Consider the following 16,125-nt stretch of genomic DNA (forward strand, 5'->3'; position numbering starts at 1 on the left):
ATTTCTTTAGCAGCTTTACTTTCTACTATCAATTAAGTTACACTAGCATGAGAGGAGAGGCTTATACCAGCCATCGTTTTGGTAGAAGTAAAATCCAGTTTGGAAAAATCTTTAAAACTGACAAATGAACCCACCCGCCTCCAACTTCTGTCACCCTTTTTCAAAGGAAACTAATTTACTGAGCAAGCCACTGTCTGTCACTTGTAAGTGTGGGGCATTAGGCAGGAGTGATGTCAATGTTCCAGGCCACATTATGAGAAATATCAACACCAATAAAATCTAATTAGTGTTGATTTTTCTTGTTGGTGAGGGAAACTACTGCTGATGAAAGCCATTTTAGCTGGTTTGTGTCAGGCCATTTTCAGCAACATTTACTGTGGAAATGAAAACACAAACGTCTGGTAATATCATAGAAGAAATATGAAAGCATGATTACAGTAAATCCTTTCATTCTATTAATGTTAAACTAAGGATTGAATTTCTTATTTTTGCAATGACTGGTGAAAAGAAGGGAATTCTGTTTTCTATGGATAGATGGCCTGAGCCACAAAGCAAAAAACTGAAATATAGATAATTGGTCTCCTTAATGATTTCTGCATTTTATACTGATCCAAGCTGAGTGTAGGGTAAATGAGGTTTTTGGGTTCGTTTCTAAACTTCTAAAAAAGGGTCTTCTTCACTGCTGACCTCACCTGAAACTGTTTCCCAAAAAGGAAATGACAGCAACCACCACAGCAGTCTTGTCACGATCCAGACTGGAGAAATCCAACTACAAAGAGCTTAATCTATTTATAGGAAAACACTGCTACAGAAGAGCGACCGGGGGGAAACAAACCCCATAAGGTGGAAAGACAGTTGGATGACAAAGTTACAACAACCTACAGCCAAACTCAACACGAAGTCTTGACATTTTTCTGTGTTATATGGGGAATTAAATTCTTATCTCAAAAAATAAATAAATAAAAACTTTTTCATACATATCACACAGACACTTTAGAAAGAAGTAAGAAATGTGGCACCTACAAAACTGTCTCAAGTAACAGTTTAAATATTACTATGGAGTACAGAGGGGAAAATATGTATATTTGTCAGTTCTACAAGTTAAAACAAACAAACAAAAAACTTTATGTTTAAAATATTTGCCTTAAAATTATACTAAAACTTTAGGGAGTCAAATGCTATTAAAAAAAAACACAATTAGAACATGTTCATAATTTTTAAACTTAAGTGAATCCCACTGTACAACAGCGGACCAAACACTTCAAACAATAAAACAAATATTTAAACTTTTGTCAATGTCAAAAGTTACATTACTCAAATAGAAAGTTGTGTATTATTACCTAAAGATCATCAAGAGCTACAAGGTCAAATGTCTTCATAAGCCTTTGTGCAGTCCTGTCCTTTTGCAGAATGTAAATGTTCAATATATTAATACTTAATGTTTTTTAAAAACACTAATGATCCTGAATCTCTCCCGTAATCCAGGAAGAGGCACATGGGACACAAAGATAAACTGTGTGTGAAACTCTAAAAGGAAAATAAAATAAGAGCTATTAGGCAGCAAGGTGGAACAGCTGGTAGAGGTGTCGCCTCGCAGCGAGAAGGTCAATGGATGAAATCCCGACCAAAGAACAAGATGTTACACAAAGTAAACAGTCTCAGATAACTTTCTGATTTAACTCAACATACAGTACCTGTCGGAGTCTATCACCTTGTAACAATAAAAAAAGCTGCAACAAGCGTCCTGGTATCACTCTCATATAGAGGTATGAAAAATCCACAAACTTTAAACTTCCCTATGAAAAGATAAATATTCTGGAAAGTTCTGCTTGTGGAACTGAGTTTGTTGTGGCTCCTCAGACTGATGAAGTCTTTTGGATGAAAGATGAAACGTTTCAACAAAACAAAAAAAACAAAAAAAGAAACTCTCCAGAGGACCTGACTTAACTTTGTTGTATTTATTACCTAGATTATTGAACTTTGATGTTCTAGAAAGTGTTTCTAAAAAATCATTTATGGATCTTTTGTGTGTACATGTGAGCGCACGTGACTCTGACAGTAGAGTGGAGGAGCAACTTTTATTGTAGCCACACATTAAGACAGAAAACAACTGAGGTAGTACATGTACAATATGTTGTTTTATTCTTAATACAATATTTGATAGCGGTAGCATTACTTGAGACTAAAAAAGGAGAAAGCAACAGTAGATCTCTCACTTAACAGTGTTTGACAAAAGGTTTTAAAAATAGATTCACACAGACACAGCAGTCGTTTAGTCTCACTGTAGTTGTAATTGATGATTTCTTCTTGCAATTTCTGAAAAGTGACTTTCTATTCCTTGCTTTTCTGCAGAGAAGCTGTCAGGCTAAATATTTAAAGAATCACTATTACACAAAAAACATAAAACATAGTCTGGTTATCCCCCCTCTGTAAGGTAGCACTCTCAGCTTTTTGCCTATAAACTTCTGTTCTTCTAAAAGTGATGCAATAAAGTATATAATGTCTTGAGTGCCATCTGCCTAAAACCAGCCAAGTCCAAAACAGTCTATTCTGGACAGCACATCCAGCTTGTGATCGAAGCTGTTTATTGACCAAGGGGAGCGATTTTGCCAGAAACGACTAGAAAACACCATGAGCTCTGACGAGATCTGATCTTCCAGAGCACCGAACTCTTTGTTTTTTCAGTTGCACTAACGGAGTTCACATTTCTTTGGCATGATCGTGACCGGAATGTTAGGTCAGGTGCTAAAGAGAGTTTATGGCTCACATGTTAATGTGTGTGCATGCACATATTTTGTCATTTTTGTGGTATTGTGAGGGAGCATTACTACCCAGCATTGTTCATGGGGCAAAGAATTCCACTGAAAAACAACGGCAAAAGCATGTCTGACCGCTTTCATGTTCTGATCTGTCACGTTTCAGGAATCTGTATGACAAAACTGAACAGACGCTGCGGTACATTAAACTTTACCGTTGTGTTCGTCCAACTCGTTGCCGATGTCTTGGCCCATTATCTTCTGTCGGCTGATGACAGCTGCAAGCGCATCCAAGCCTGCATCCTGAGCTGAAACAAAAGTGGAAAGAAAATAATATAACTATAAACGTGGAAAGTGAGACGATATGTGTGTGTGTATATATATGTATATGTATATATACATATATATATATATATATATATGAGACATGAAAAAAGTTCATAGAAACAGAAGTTTCCAGACCACAAGATCAAAATTAATCCAAAACGCACAGAGGTCTAAAAAAAAACCTCCACAGGGTTTGGTTTCTCTGTTCACAAGTTAATTACAGACAGACCTATAATAAAGAAAGTGCAGTGAAGTGTCCCACTGAGTCAGGTAAACAAGTATTTTTATTTGAACTTTTTTTTTAAATTAATCTACATGTTCTCCATCCATCCATCCATTATCTTTACCCGTTTATTCCATTTTGGGTCACGGGGGTCGCTGGTGCCCATGTCCAGCAATCACTGTGCGAGGGGCGGGGTACACCCTGGACGGGTCGCAAGTCCATTACAGGGCCACATAGAGACAAATGAGACAAACAACCATTCACTCTCTCACTCACACCTAGGGACAATTTAGAGTTACCAATCAGCCTAACATGCATGTTTTTGGTCTGTGGGAGGAAACCGGAGCACCCGGAGAAAACCCACGCATGCACGGAGAGAACATGCAAACTCCACCCAGAAAGGCCCCTGGACCGGGGTTTGAACCAAGGACCTTCTCGCTGAGAGGCAGCAGCTCTACCAGTTGCACCACCGTGCTGCCCATCTACATGTTCTAATAAAAGCAATTAAATTTCTAAGTCATGCCACTAGGTGGCAAAAATACAGTATTAACAACAAAAAGCAAACAAAGAGCATTCTTGCATTAGTTAGCATGCGCTGACAAAAAAAAGTATAACTCTTTTTTTATGCCATTTATAACTTCCTCTTAATTAATAACCATTTCAGCACACAATCAAAATGTATTGACAACAGGATCAGGATGAAGTGAAACAGATGCATAAAATAAATAAAAATAAAAACACAAAAAAACTAGTTGTTTAAAAGCCGGAAGTATCTGGTTGTGCTGCCTTGTTATACTAACTGCATCCATCCATCCATCCATCCATCTATCCATCATCTTTACCCGCTTCTTCAATTTTGGGTCACTGGTGCCCATATCCAGCAGTAACTGTGCGAGAGGCAGGGGACACCCTGGACAGGTCTCCAGTCCATCACAGGGACACAGAGACATGCTGGTGAAGATTCTCAGTCATCCAGGACATGATGAATTCAAAAAGCGTTCAATACAAAAACAACTGGACTTTATTTGTAACAGAAGACGTTTCGCTCCTCATCCAAGGAGCTTTTTCAATTCAATGAGCAGTGAGTGAGAGATTCAGGTTATAAGGCTGAGTGAGATAAGACACACACACATATGTAGATTTGACAAGTCACACCTCAACACCTTAACAGTAGGGGTTTCTTAAGGTCTTTGTTACTCTAATTCACAAATGAGACCCCTCTGTTCCCATCAAGTGTGAAAACCGGCTGGGGAGTATCAGAGAAATTCAGAAGGATTTTCAACAAACACAACATCCCAGTACATTTCCAACCCAGCAGGACTCTCAGACAGAGACTGGTCCACCCTAAGGACAAAACACCCATACACAAACAGAGTGGTGTAGTGTATGCAGTCCAATGCAGCGAGGACTGTCCAGACCTCTACATTGGAGAAACTAAACAGCCTCTTCACAGACGCATGGCTCAACACAGGAGAGCCACCTCCTCTAGACAAGATTCAGCTGTTCACCTCCACCTCACAGATAAGGGACACTCTTTTGAGGACTAAAATGTGCACATTTTTGACCGAGAACACAGATTGTTTGAGAGGGAGGTGAAGGAAGCAATTTATTTAAAAAGAGAAAAGCCGTCTCTTAACAGAGGAGGAGGCCTCAGATTTCCACTTTCAAAAACCTATAATGTAACTTTAAGACAGATTTCCAGCCGGTTTTCACACTTGATGAGAACAGAGGGGTCTCATCTGTGAATTAGAGTAACAAAGACCTTAAGAAACCTCTACTGTTAAGGTGTTGAGGTGTGACTTGTCAAATCTACATATGTGTGTGTGTGTCTTATCTCACTCAGCCTTATAACATGAATCTCTCACTCACTGCTCATTGAATTGAAAAAGCTCCTCGGATGAGGAGCAAAACGTCTTCTGTTACAAATAAAGTCCAGTTATTTTTGTAATGAACGCTTTTTGGACACGGAGACAAAAACCATTCACTCTCTCGCTCACAACTAGGGACAATTTAGAGTTATTAATCACTCTAACATGCATGTTTTTTTGGTCTGGAGTACCCGGAGAAAACTCACACGCGGAGAGAACATGCAAACTCCACCCAGAAGGACCCTGGCTGGGATTTGAACTGGCAACCTTCTCGCTGAGAGGCAACAGGTCTACCAACTGAGCCACCATGCCGCCGGTTATACGAGCTTAATTCCTAAAATGTTGTGATGTTGCATGAAATTTTAGTTAAAAAAACTACTGAATACAAAAATCCTATTGTTCCTAATGGGACATGGTAAACACACTGAAACAAACTGAAAATCACTTTCCTCACAAGCCGTGGTTATCTGCCTCTTACAGTGTAATTACCTTCAATGATTCTTTGTTGTTGCTGTTTAATGTCTCCAAAGCTCAGACCCTTGGTCTCTTCTGATTCGTTGATGAGCCACGGGTTAGCAGCACCTCCTCCACCGGCTCCTGCTTTTCCAGCCATCAAGGCAGACCTGTGGTTCATAAACAAGACCATTTCCATTTAAATAGTGGCCGTGTTGGACCCAATAACAAATTACTTTTAGTAAACAGCAATGTCCAATTTGATCAGAAAGCTGCTTCCTAGCTAAAACGTTTGAAACAGTAACCAAAACCCAAAGAAAATGTACATGAATTACAATCAGAATCAGCTTTATTGTCATTGCACCTAAGTGCAGCAAAATTACATTTCGGTACAGCCCGTCCAAGAGAAATATAAGCAAACAAACAGACATGGGGAGACGGAGGTGACTGAGGCCGCCAGACTTGAGAGGCGAAGCCCTTTTTATCAGATAAAGAAAAAGAAACATGAGGGGAAGTTTAGGTGTAAAAAAATCAAATCTTGCACTGTGTCCAAGATGAGACACAGTGTGAAAGTTGCAAAAAAATGACCTTGGTACATGAAACAGCAACATACTGATGACATCAGAATACATTTATGCATGAGGCCAACGAGGGCAGGGAGTTGTTCGTGCACACTGCCAGAAAGTTCCATAGTCATGATAAAGATGGAACAGTGTCTATCAGCCAGCTCAACTCTGACACAGATCCACAGAAGTCCTCGGGAGGGGAGCGATGGGGGAGGGGAGAAGAGTTTCTTGTTCCCATAAACAACAAGGAGAAATTGAGATAGCTTGCCAATTCAAGGCCGAGTGGGGAAGCCAAATTCAGATAACATTTATTTTGGGTCAGGCAGCCTCTGCTTGAATTTCCATGTCTGCCTTCATAGTTCTGCTGGTACGTCTCACTGGCGATTCCAAACAGCCAAATTTTATGGTCACATCTCTGGACCAAGCTTCTAGCCTTCTCCAAGGTCGATTCCTTCCCGCCTGTGAGTCCCAGGAGCTGCAAGTGCCTGCGATTCTCAGAAATCGCATCCAGCTTACAGCTCAGCTCATACAGCATCTGAGTCTGAGAGCTTACCGCTCGGTACATTCCTTCATACAAGGCAGGCAACCTTACCATTGCCAGAACTGTTGCCACCGTCTTCCGAATTTGTTGATATGCCAGATATGCACCAACTCCAAAAAGCAGAAATCTGGTTATCATAAATTAGATTATGTACACGTTTTCTATGTCCTCAACGGACAATACAGACAGACACACCATCTTCCACTGTCTCCAGGAATCCTTAGTGTATCCAGCTGCGAGTATCCCTTCACGGTAAGAGGGCTCTCCTTCATCCTGTCTTATTGTCGAGAAAAGTTTATCAATTCCATTGAGAGACCAGCTGACCAGATCCATAATTTTCAATTTGGAGGATATGTAGTGAGAGGTACCAAAAAAAAAACAGAATGAGATGTGAGTAGAGTATAATGGACATGTACTTGCGACCTGTCCAGGGTGTACTCCGCCCCGCACACAGTAGATTGCTGGACATGGGCACCGGCGATCCCCGTGACTCAACATGGAAGAAGCGGGTAAAAGATAATGGATGGATGTAGTGAAAGGCTGATAGGAATCACAAGAAAAAGAGCAAAACAGGAGGGAGGCAGGAGTATGAGGAAAAGCGTCCGTCCTCGTTGAGCGCAAGCAGGAAAAAAAAAACGATAAGTGAGAAGAGTATAATGGACATGTACATGCATTTTTTACTAAACACTTGTAGAACACATTTATCTGGCAGCTTTCTGGGTTGTGTGAAGCTAGTCTTCACCAAATAGCTTTTAGAGTTGTGTTCCACACATGCTAAAGTATACAAATCATATGTAAAGAAAATTGAAAACTTCATTGTATCTAAAGGCTCCCACATACTCGAGCGTACTGTGTGTACTGCGTGAGCCGTGCGGACTCCGCGCACTGTCCGCAGACGGTTGAGACTTTATACTCAAGCTTACACCCTGATGTGCTGCAGCCCAGCACTGCAGACAAGGGGTGTTTACCTTTGGGACAAATTTTGCTGATATGCCTACTGGATTGATTGACAGGTCAAAAAAAAAAAAAAAAACGAGAGCTGCCGGAGGCCCTGGGTAGAGGCAGCTGGCAGCCCAGGAGCAGTGGCAGCGGTGTTCTGTGTTTATATGTTGTTAATAAAAAGTTCTAAAAAATGAAAAACAGGGAGCGCTTGCCCTGCAGCCCATATATCAGACCGGCTCACCGAGAAATCTCCAGACCCTCCCGCAGCTACGCCGGGCCTGATTTTAATTCTCTTGTGACAAATTCCTTCATTTCTCACAATTTCAGTCATGGCGTCAATGGATGAGGAGAAAGAGATCACTTGCCTCTTGGCAAAGAAACAAAAGGCCATTAAACCAGACCAGGGATGAAGAAGAGGAAGTTAATACATTGGTGTTGCATACAAACAGTGCGTCGTCGGACTGTTTATTGTGCGACATGAGTACGCGTAGGTGGTCGTAAAAATTTATCTTTGCGCGGACATGGCTTGCAGACGTCCACTTCGAGTCCACGTTGAGTCCACCTCAAGTATGCACGGACCTCTGCAGAGTGAAGTATGCCCGAGTATGTGGGAGCCTTAAGTTATAAGGCTAAAAAAGGGAAAGAATACTTTTGCAACCCAGTGTTCAGATACAATGGAACTGCATGTAGGCTCAAAATGTTAATGTAAATTTAATCAACTAAATTAGAAACATATGAGGAGAATAAGGTAGTGCAAGATCCAGCTTCACATTGGCACATTGTAAAGTGTATTTACACAAGACAACTTTACACACTTTTTACTTAAACTAATAAAAATATTTAACAGTTTAATGATGTCCTAATGTGTTTTACAAGAAAGGATGAAGTGGATTAGATCAGAAGAATGTCTGTAAGAATAAAAAAGAAGAATGTGTTGAAAACATCTCAGGCGTTGTCAAGGGCTTTCAGAAAAAACAAACATTTAGCGAGGCACAAAAAACAGAGTTTAGTCTTCAGTTATTAAATCATTAGCCTATTTATGAATATGAGTGGCTGAGAGAATACATACCTGGTCAATGACTTGTACAATCTCTGAGTTTTACATTTTAAAGTATTACTGCTTCTGAAGTAAGGGGGGGTGGCGGCACAGAGGTTACAGAAGGTGGGCTTGTGATCAGAAGATCGCCGGTTCAACTCACCGTACCAACATCATCAAAATGTGGGTGGGAAAGGTAAACCACCCACACCTGCCTCCACTCTCATTTGCCCCACTCTGGGCCCTTGAGCAAGGCTTTTAACCGCCACCATCTGCTCCCTAGAGCATCCTAGATGGCAGCCCTGCTCCACACAGAGGGCTGTGGTAGCTCGGTGGTCTGTGGTTGCGTTAGGAAGGGCATCCGGCGTAAAAACAATTACCAAGTCTTTGTGCGAGTTACTTTGCTATGGCGACTCCTGGAAAAGGGAGCAGCCAAAAGAAAAAGTAAAAAAAAAACTGCTTCTGAAGTTGTATGCAGAATGTGTGAGCCAAAGCACCTAATATAACTTTTTTTAACACGTTAGATTATAAGTCAAACTTGCACTTCCTTCTTGCTGGCACACAGTGTGTTAAGATCCAATTAAAAACTTAATGCAGACCGCCAAAATCAGTCAAGCATATCTCCTGGCAACCACATAAGAACTTGACTGAGTGACTCTGGCAGGTGAGATTTAACTAATTACTACAACTTCCAACTTATCCAAACACAAAGAGAAGGTTAGAGGTGTAAAGGTGTGTCCAGAGGGCAACATGGCAAACCGAGCTTTGAGAAACAGGTGCCAAGTTCTCCTATAGCTCAATCTGAAATGAATAGGTTAAGATTTTCTTGTTTTCAGAATAAAACACCAATTAATGCCCTCATCTGTAAGTTGTTTTTTAATGACTTAGATAATCCAAGTATGATCAATCCTTCCTCTCATACGTATGCCGCTGCTAAAGACCACACAGCGGGAAAAGGTCCGACACCTACCCCCAAGTCCTAATAACCCACCACACTTAGCCATTAAACTCAGGTCCCACAGAGCAAACTAAAAACTATGTGACCACATGGTTACAGTTTGCAAGCTAATTTTTTTTAGCTAATGTCATGCGAGGCTTTTAATTTAATGGAGAATTTTATGGAATTGAGTGTGTGGTCTGTAAAAAAAAGGATGAAAGCTTGTGCAAAGAGCCGCTAAGTAGATAAATCCAAAAACCAAAGTTTGTAAAATATATCAGAAGAGGGTGCTCTTAAAAAAAAGTATGACACATTGAATATTTTTGCATACATTTTTGTAAATACCTGTTGGCGTCAACCCTGTCTGTTAGTGAAATATCTCATGAAACATCTGATGGATTTGAATGAAACTTGCAGACTGTAATCACCGGTAAACAACAAATGATTAACGTTTGTAAACTAAACAATTCAACATGGTAACCAAAGTTAATCAAGTTTAAAAACACATGAATGGCTGTTATAGCCATTTTCTATTTTCTGACATCAGTTAACTGTGGTGGCCATCTTGAATTAGACCGTCAGATTGGCTTATCAGTTTAACAGAACAATTAATGTTGAGTACTAATTTATTTATTTTTTTATCCTATAGTTTTTTGTTTTTTTTTTGGTTGGTTTATTTAAAATATTTTACCTATATACAATCATTTTAAGCAAAGAAGCTACATAAATTTAAAAAAGTGCACAGGTATCTCCACGTTTTGTTAAGCTCACATGTTACCATACCATACCATACCAATTTATTTATAGAGCACTTAAAACAGCAACAAGGCCAACCAAAGTGCTGTACAAAAGAAAACAAACATGCACAGCGGACAGGAAAACATAAAATAGAAATACAGATACAAATAGCAGCAGAAGCTAACTAAAATGGCCAACAGAGTAGAGTACAGACTGGACCAAAACAAATCACACCGTGTTAAAGGCAAGAGAATAGAAGTGGGTCTTCAAGCGAGACTTAAAGACTGAGAGTGTGGGAGCCTGCCGGACACTCAGTGGCAACTCATTCCACAGTCGTGGACCTGCAACAGAGAAAGCCCCGTCACCTCTGAGCTTACGACGGGTTTCTGGGACTGAGAGAAGCATCTGGTCTGCTGACCTCAGAGAGGTCAGCAGACCAGATGGGACATATGGCTGCAGAAGATCAGTGAGATAGGATGGGGCGGAACTGTTCAGTGATTTAAAAACATACATGAGAATTTTGAATTGGATCCGAAGGTGAATGGGTAGCCAGTGCAGGGAGGCCAAAACTGGCGTGATGTGCTCTCTATAGCCTGTACCAGTTAAAAATCGGGCTGCAGCATTTTGGACCAGTTGTAGATGTGCAATGGAGGACTGACTGATTCCAAACAGAAGTGAATTGCAGTAATCAAGCCTAGATGTTATGAAGGCGTGGATCACTGTCTCAAGGTTCTTTTTGGAGAGTATAGGCTTCAGCTTAGACAGCCGTCTCAGCTGAAAAAAACTGGATTTGACCATCATGTTTACGTGACTGTTGAGTTTTAAGGACGGGTCCATTATCACCCCCAGATTAGTGACCTTTTGTTTCTCTAGCGGGGCTAGAGAGAAAAGGTCAATGTCATGGATCATGAGTGAGCCACTGGGATGGAACAGCATGACTTCAGACTTCTTCTCATTGAAGCTTAAGAAGTTTAAAGCCATCCAGTCCCGGATTTCAGCCAGGCAGTCAAGAAGAGGCTGAATAGAGCGTGTGCCTCTGTGCCTCAGGGGGAAGTAAATTTGGCAATCATCGGATACAAAAAAATTTCCCAACCTTTAAACATCCCAAGGAGCACTGTGCAAGCAATCATATTGAAATGGAAGGAGTATCAGACCACTGCAAATCTACCAAGGCCCAGCCATCCCTCTAAACTTTCATCTCGAACAAGGAGAAGACTGATCAGAGATGCAGCCAAGAGGCCCATGATCATACTGGATGAACTGCAGAGATCTACAGCTGAGGTGGGAGAGTCTGTCCATAGGACAACAATCAGTCGTACACAGTCGACCCACTGTCAAACATGGTGGTGGCAGCATCATGGTTTGGGCCTGCTTTTCATCAGCAGGGACCGGGAAGATGGTCAGAATTGATGAGAAGATGGATGGGGCCAAATACAGGACCATTCTGGAAGAAAACCTGTTTGAGTCTGCAAGAGACCTGAGACTGGGATGGAGATTTATCTTCCAACAAGACAATGATCCAAAACATAAAGCCAAATCTACAATGGAATGGTTCACAAATAAACGTATCCAGGCGTTGGAATGGCCAAGTCAAAGTCCAGACCTGAATCCAATCGAGAATCTGTGGAAAGAGCTGAAGACTGCTGTTCACAAACGCTCTCCATCCAACCTCACTGTGCTCGAGCTGTTTTGCAGGAAGAATGGGCAAGAATTTCAGTCTCTCCATGTGCAAAACTGATAGAGACATACCCCAAGAGACTTGCAGCTGTAATTGCAGCAAAAGGCAGCGCTACAAAGTATTAACGCAAGGGGGCCGAATAATATTGCACGCCCCACTTTTCAGTTTTTTATTTTTTAAAGTTTGACACATCCAATAAATTTCATTCCACTTCACAATTGTGTCCCACTTGTTGATTCTTCACAAAAAAAATCAAAATTTTATATCTAAGTTTTGAAGCCTGAAATGTGGCAAAAGGTTGAAAAGTTCAAGGGGGCCTAATACTTTTGCAAGGCACTGTAGGTGCACATTTTAAAGAGTGGTAAACCACTGCCCATCTTTACTTCTGAGAGATTCAGCATTTCTAAAATGCTCTTTTTGTATCCAATCATCGTACTGACTTATTACTAATTAACATGATTAGTTGTAAAATGCTATTCTGTCTATTTCTTATTTGTACAACTATATTTCACAAAAAAGTTAAATCATGTCATCTGGACAGTTTATTATTTTACTTTTTTGTGATTTACCTGGATGATTGAGCGTACTTGCTCTTTTTTTGTTTATTTAATCTTTTACAAACTTTTGTTGCCCCTCTTCACACTTTTTTTACGCTTTGTTGCCTTCAAATTTTATTACTTTTCCCCCAAAAAAAGCTAAATTGGTCCCATTTGATAGTTTAAACATTTGATACGTTTGTTTCATTGTGAATAAAATGAGTAATAGAAATATACAAATTTTGAATTCTGTTTGGGTTTTTTTTTTAATACGTATTACACATTCCAACTTTTTCAGAATTGAGGTTGTACAACAACAGCCTCTAGAGAGCCAAAGCAAGATAAGAATGCCAAAACAATACATTCATCAAGAAGAGGAAGCAAGAAGAGCCAAAAGCATGACATAATTTCCTCTTCCTATCCAAACAAATATCACCTGTGCAAGGCCAGGTCAAAACCTGCAGTAATGACAACTTGCTTCCTGACGGCATCATGCTGAGATCACATCGGATCTCATCAACTCTCCTGTCACCCTGCTTCACTGAGGACATGTTTGTGATCAACAGAGCAGATCGAGCAAATCCAATGGACAGGAATTAAACAAAAAGCTGTCAAAATGGCGGACAGACGGACTTCCTTCCAAGTAAAAACAATAAGAGGTCACAAAAAGTGGGTCAAACTGGACACACGTTTAAAGAAAGTTAGTGATCAGTAACATCATCAAAGCAGAGCACAGTGATTATGACAACTCTGGCAAAGAAAAGTTACATGAAAATGAGGCTTCGGTATTTTTAATTGGGTACCCATAAAACAAACTGAAAAAAGAACAAATTTATTAATAAAGAAATAAGTCTATAAAAGCTGAAAATAACAGCTGTAATAAGTATGATCACTCCAATAATGAGCTTGAAGCATCTTTTGATTTAATTACAACCACGGGAATACTCCTGTGATCACTTAAAGTGACAGATCAACATGAAAACGTGCTTGGCTGTTCTAGTAGGACTATATGACGTCTGCTCAGCTGCCTGACTATTGCGTAGACAAACCTTTTCTTAAAAAAAAAAAAAAACAGGCATGGCAAAATTAAAAAAAATAATAATAATAATAATTTTAAAAAAATACATCAAGTCTTGTGCAGGAAAATGTGTTATGGTCTGAGAAAAACAAAGAGGAAAGCTTTAGCAAGAAATACAAAAAGGTGTGTTTTGTTAAAAACAACAATGTGCATCATCCAAAGAAATCCTTCAGTTTGGGGCATTTAGATGGACAACACATCAGTTAAAGGTGTTCAGCTATAAAAATATTTTTTTTTAAATATCAATTTCTATTGTTTGTTGTTTTAGACGGCTTGCTTAATGAAAGGAAATAGAAGATAGAGGTGACAATCATTCCTGGAAATCTCTTAAGAGCTTCTGAGGTGTTTAATGACTAGCTGTTTATGTTAATAATTAGTACCTGGTGGATTCAGGCTCAGTGATATCTCCTCTGAAAGTCCCGTTGAGCTGCTTCTCTCTGGTTAGCAGGTCATCAATAAGATTCTGCCTCCTGTCAGCTTCTGACTGCATTCTGATGACAGCAGGTTAAGATTAAAATTTTCCCTTGTTTCCTTAAAAATATATATTTTTTACATTGTTTTATTTTTGGAGGAAAGTCTTAAGATCTGGAGTATGGCTGATGAAAGATGAGAAGATCCCTTTAAATAAAACTGTTCCCCCCTCTACAGGAGGATGAGTGTTACTGCGAACAGGAACAACATTCCAGGCCTGACCACTTTCAGTCTCATGACTCTAGGAACTTGTCACATTGTCAGAAGAAAAAGGATACATGCGCCGAGATGATGAAGCTCTCAACAGGCCTTCTTTGAGCTGAGCAATGTTCTGCTTCAGTTTCTGCAGTGATGCTCGCAGTGTCATGTTCATCTGAAAAGACATCATGAGCAGATTGTTGAACACAACACCACTTCATTTAACACTGTAGCCCAGACTGTATTTACCTTTGCAGGGTTTCCCCCTGTTCTCTGCTGCCGGTTCCTTTCATGGATGTTTTCTGCTACTTCCTGAGCCAGGCGACAAGTGGCGTCATAATTCTGCAACCTACGTATCAATGAGTGGCGAGGAAAAGGTTTCAAAAAATGTTACTATCATAGGACATAAAGGACCATAAACTAACAGGGTGTAAGTTTAGTATTTGAGTTTTGAATGAAAATAACATTTATAGTAAAAGTTATCATGTATTAAAAATTAATAAATCAATAAATCGAACAAGTTGCATCAATATGTGAAACTTTAAACGACTAAATGCAGTTAATTTGCTGACTTTACTAAATGTCATTAAAAACATATTTTTAGTCATTCTGGAGTTAATTCACATATTTGACAATCGGTTATTTATTCATCATAAATCAAGATCATGAGGTTGAAAACAGCTTGGAATAATCCTGTTCAACAGCAAAATAAATGTTGTTTCTAAGTGGTTTCCTCTGGGAATTCATCAGGAAAAAAGAAACTTATGATGTGAAAGAGCTCAGATGATCGGTAGTTTTTGTAGCCTAACCGTCACCTGTGACACCAACAGTGTTCTCATATGAAAACACAGGTGAGGTTAATCAAATACTGCATTATACCTTTATTTCATTCAACCTTTATTTATACAGGGTCTTCTCATTTACAAGAGGGACCTGGTCCAAACAGAACATATGAAGTACAGACAACAATAACATTAAACAAAATGACAACAACAATAAATCCTCCTCGTCTGTTGCTGCTTTACAGCTTTCACCCAGCAAACAGCACCTATTTACATTAACAACACACCGCTTTTTGTGTAGCCTTAGTTTATTGCTTCAAAAACGTTATCATTGTTATTTAGATAATATATTAAACACTGTACAGTATCCAAGATTTAATTTACGGCTAATGTTGATGAAGAACTAGCAACAACTGCAGATGAAAAGCAGCGCAAAAAAAGAGAAAAACACGACGTGCATTCTTCTTAAAAATACATCTCTGTATGTTCGGTCAACCGCTAGAAAGCTTTACCTACCAGGGGTCGTGGGACATTGTGAAAACCAAAAAGTTAACGAAGAAGAGAAACACTAAGTCTTGAAACCGCAGCGGAAAGAAGCCACTTCCGGTACCTGCCTTGTTTTGGATATGACGTCATTACGGTCCACGGCGAGGACCAGTTAACTTCAAAACATTATTCGCAAAATATCCGGATGCATGCTCAATAATCGCGGTAGAAAAATCTACAAAAGTTAAATCTGGTCCTCTGGACATTCACAAAACAAAACAAAGTAAAAATAATAATAATTGTTGTTTTGCTTTGTTTTGTTTTTTGAATGTCCAGAGGACCAGATTTAACTTTTTTAGATTATTCGCTAAACATTATTCAGGAGGAAAATATGAAAGAGGAAAGTAAGTAAGTAATGTAACCAATCTGACTTTTTTCCCCTCCAAATAATGTGACTACATTTGTTTATATTTGTAGTTCGCAACAAATATGAACTAGTTTATGCTTCT

The 16,125-nt window shown here is 39.6% G+C and overlaps 1 protein-coding gene across 1 annotated transcript in view; it reads right to left on the bottom strand.

Moving 5' to 3' along the window:
* Positions 1-15,736, bottom strand: part of stx8 (syntaxin 8) — a 162,369-nt gene extending 146,633 nt beyond the window's left edge. Inside the window, exons 1-6 of the mRNA XM_037689970.1 lie at positions 15,647-15,736; positions 14,598-14,697; positions 14,429-14,523; positions 14,060-14,170; positions 5,664-5,797; positions 2,972-3,064 (exon numbers count right to left, since the gene is read on the bottom strand). Of these exons, the coding sequence (XP_037545898.1) occupies positions 2,972-3,064; positions 5,664-5,797; positions 14,060-14,170; positions 14,429-14,523; positions 14,598-14,697; positions 15,647-15,663 (550 nt within the window). The 5' untranslated portion in view covers positions 15,664-15,736. The remainder of the gene's footprint in view (positions 1-2,971; positions 3,065-5,663; positions 5,798-14,059; positions 14,171-14,428; positions 14,524-14,597; positions 14,698-15,646) is intronic.
* Between the last annotated feature and the right edge of the window lie 389 nt (positions 15,737-16,125).

This window comes from Nematolebias whitei, chromosome 16 (genome assembly GCF_014905685.2).
Source record: "Nematolebias whitei isolate Nwh7 chromosome 16, NemWhi1, whole genome shotgun sequence".
Taxonomy (NCBI): Eukaryota; Metazoa; Chordata; class Actinopteri; order Cyprinodontiformes; family Rivulidae; genus Nematolebias; species Nematolebias whitei.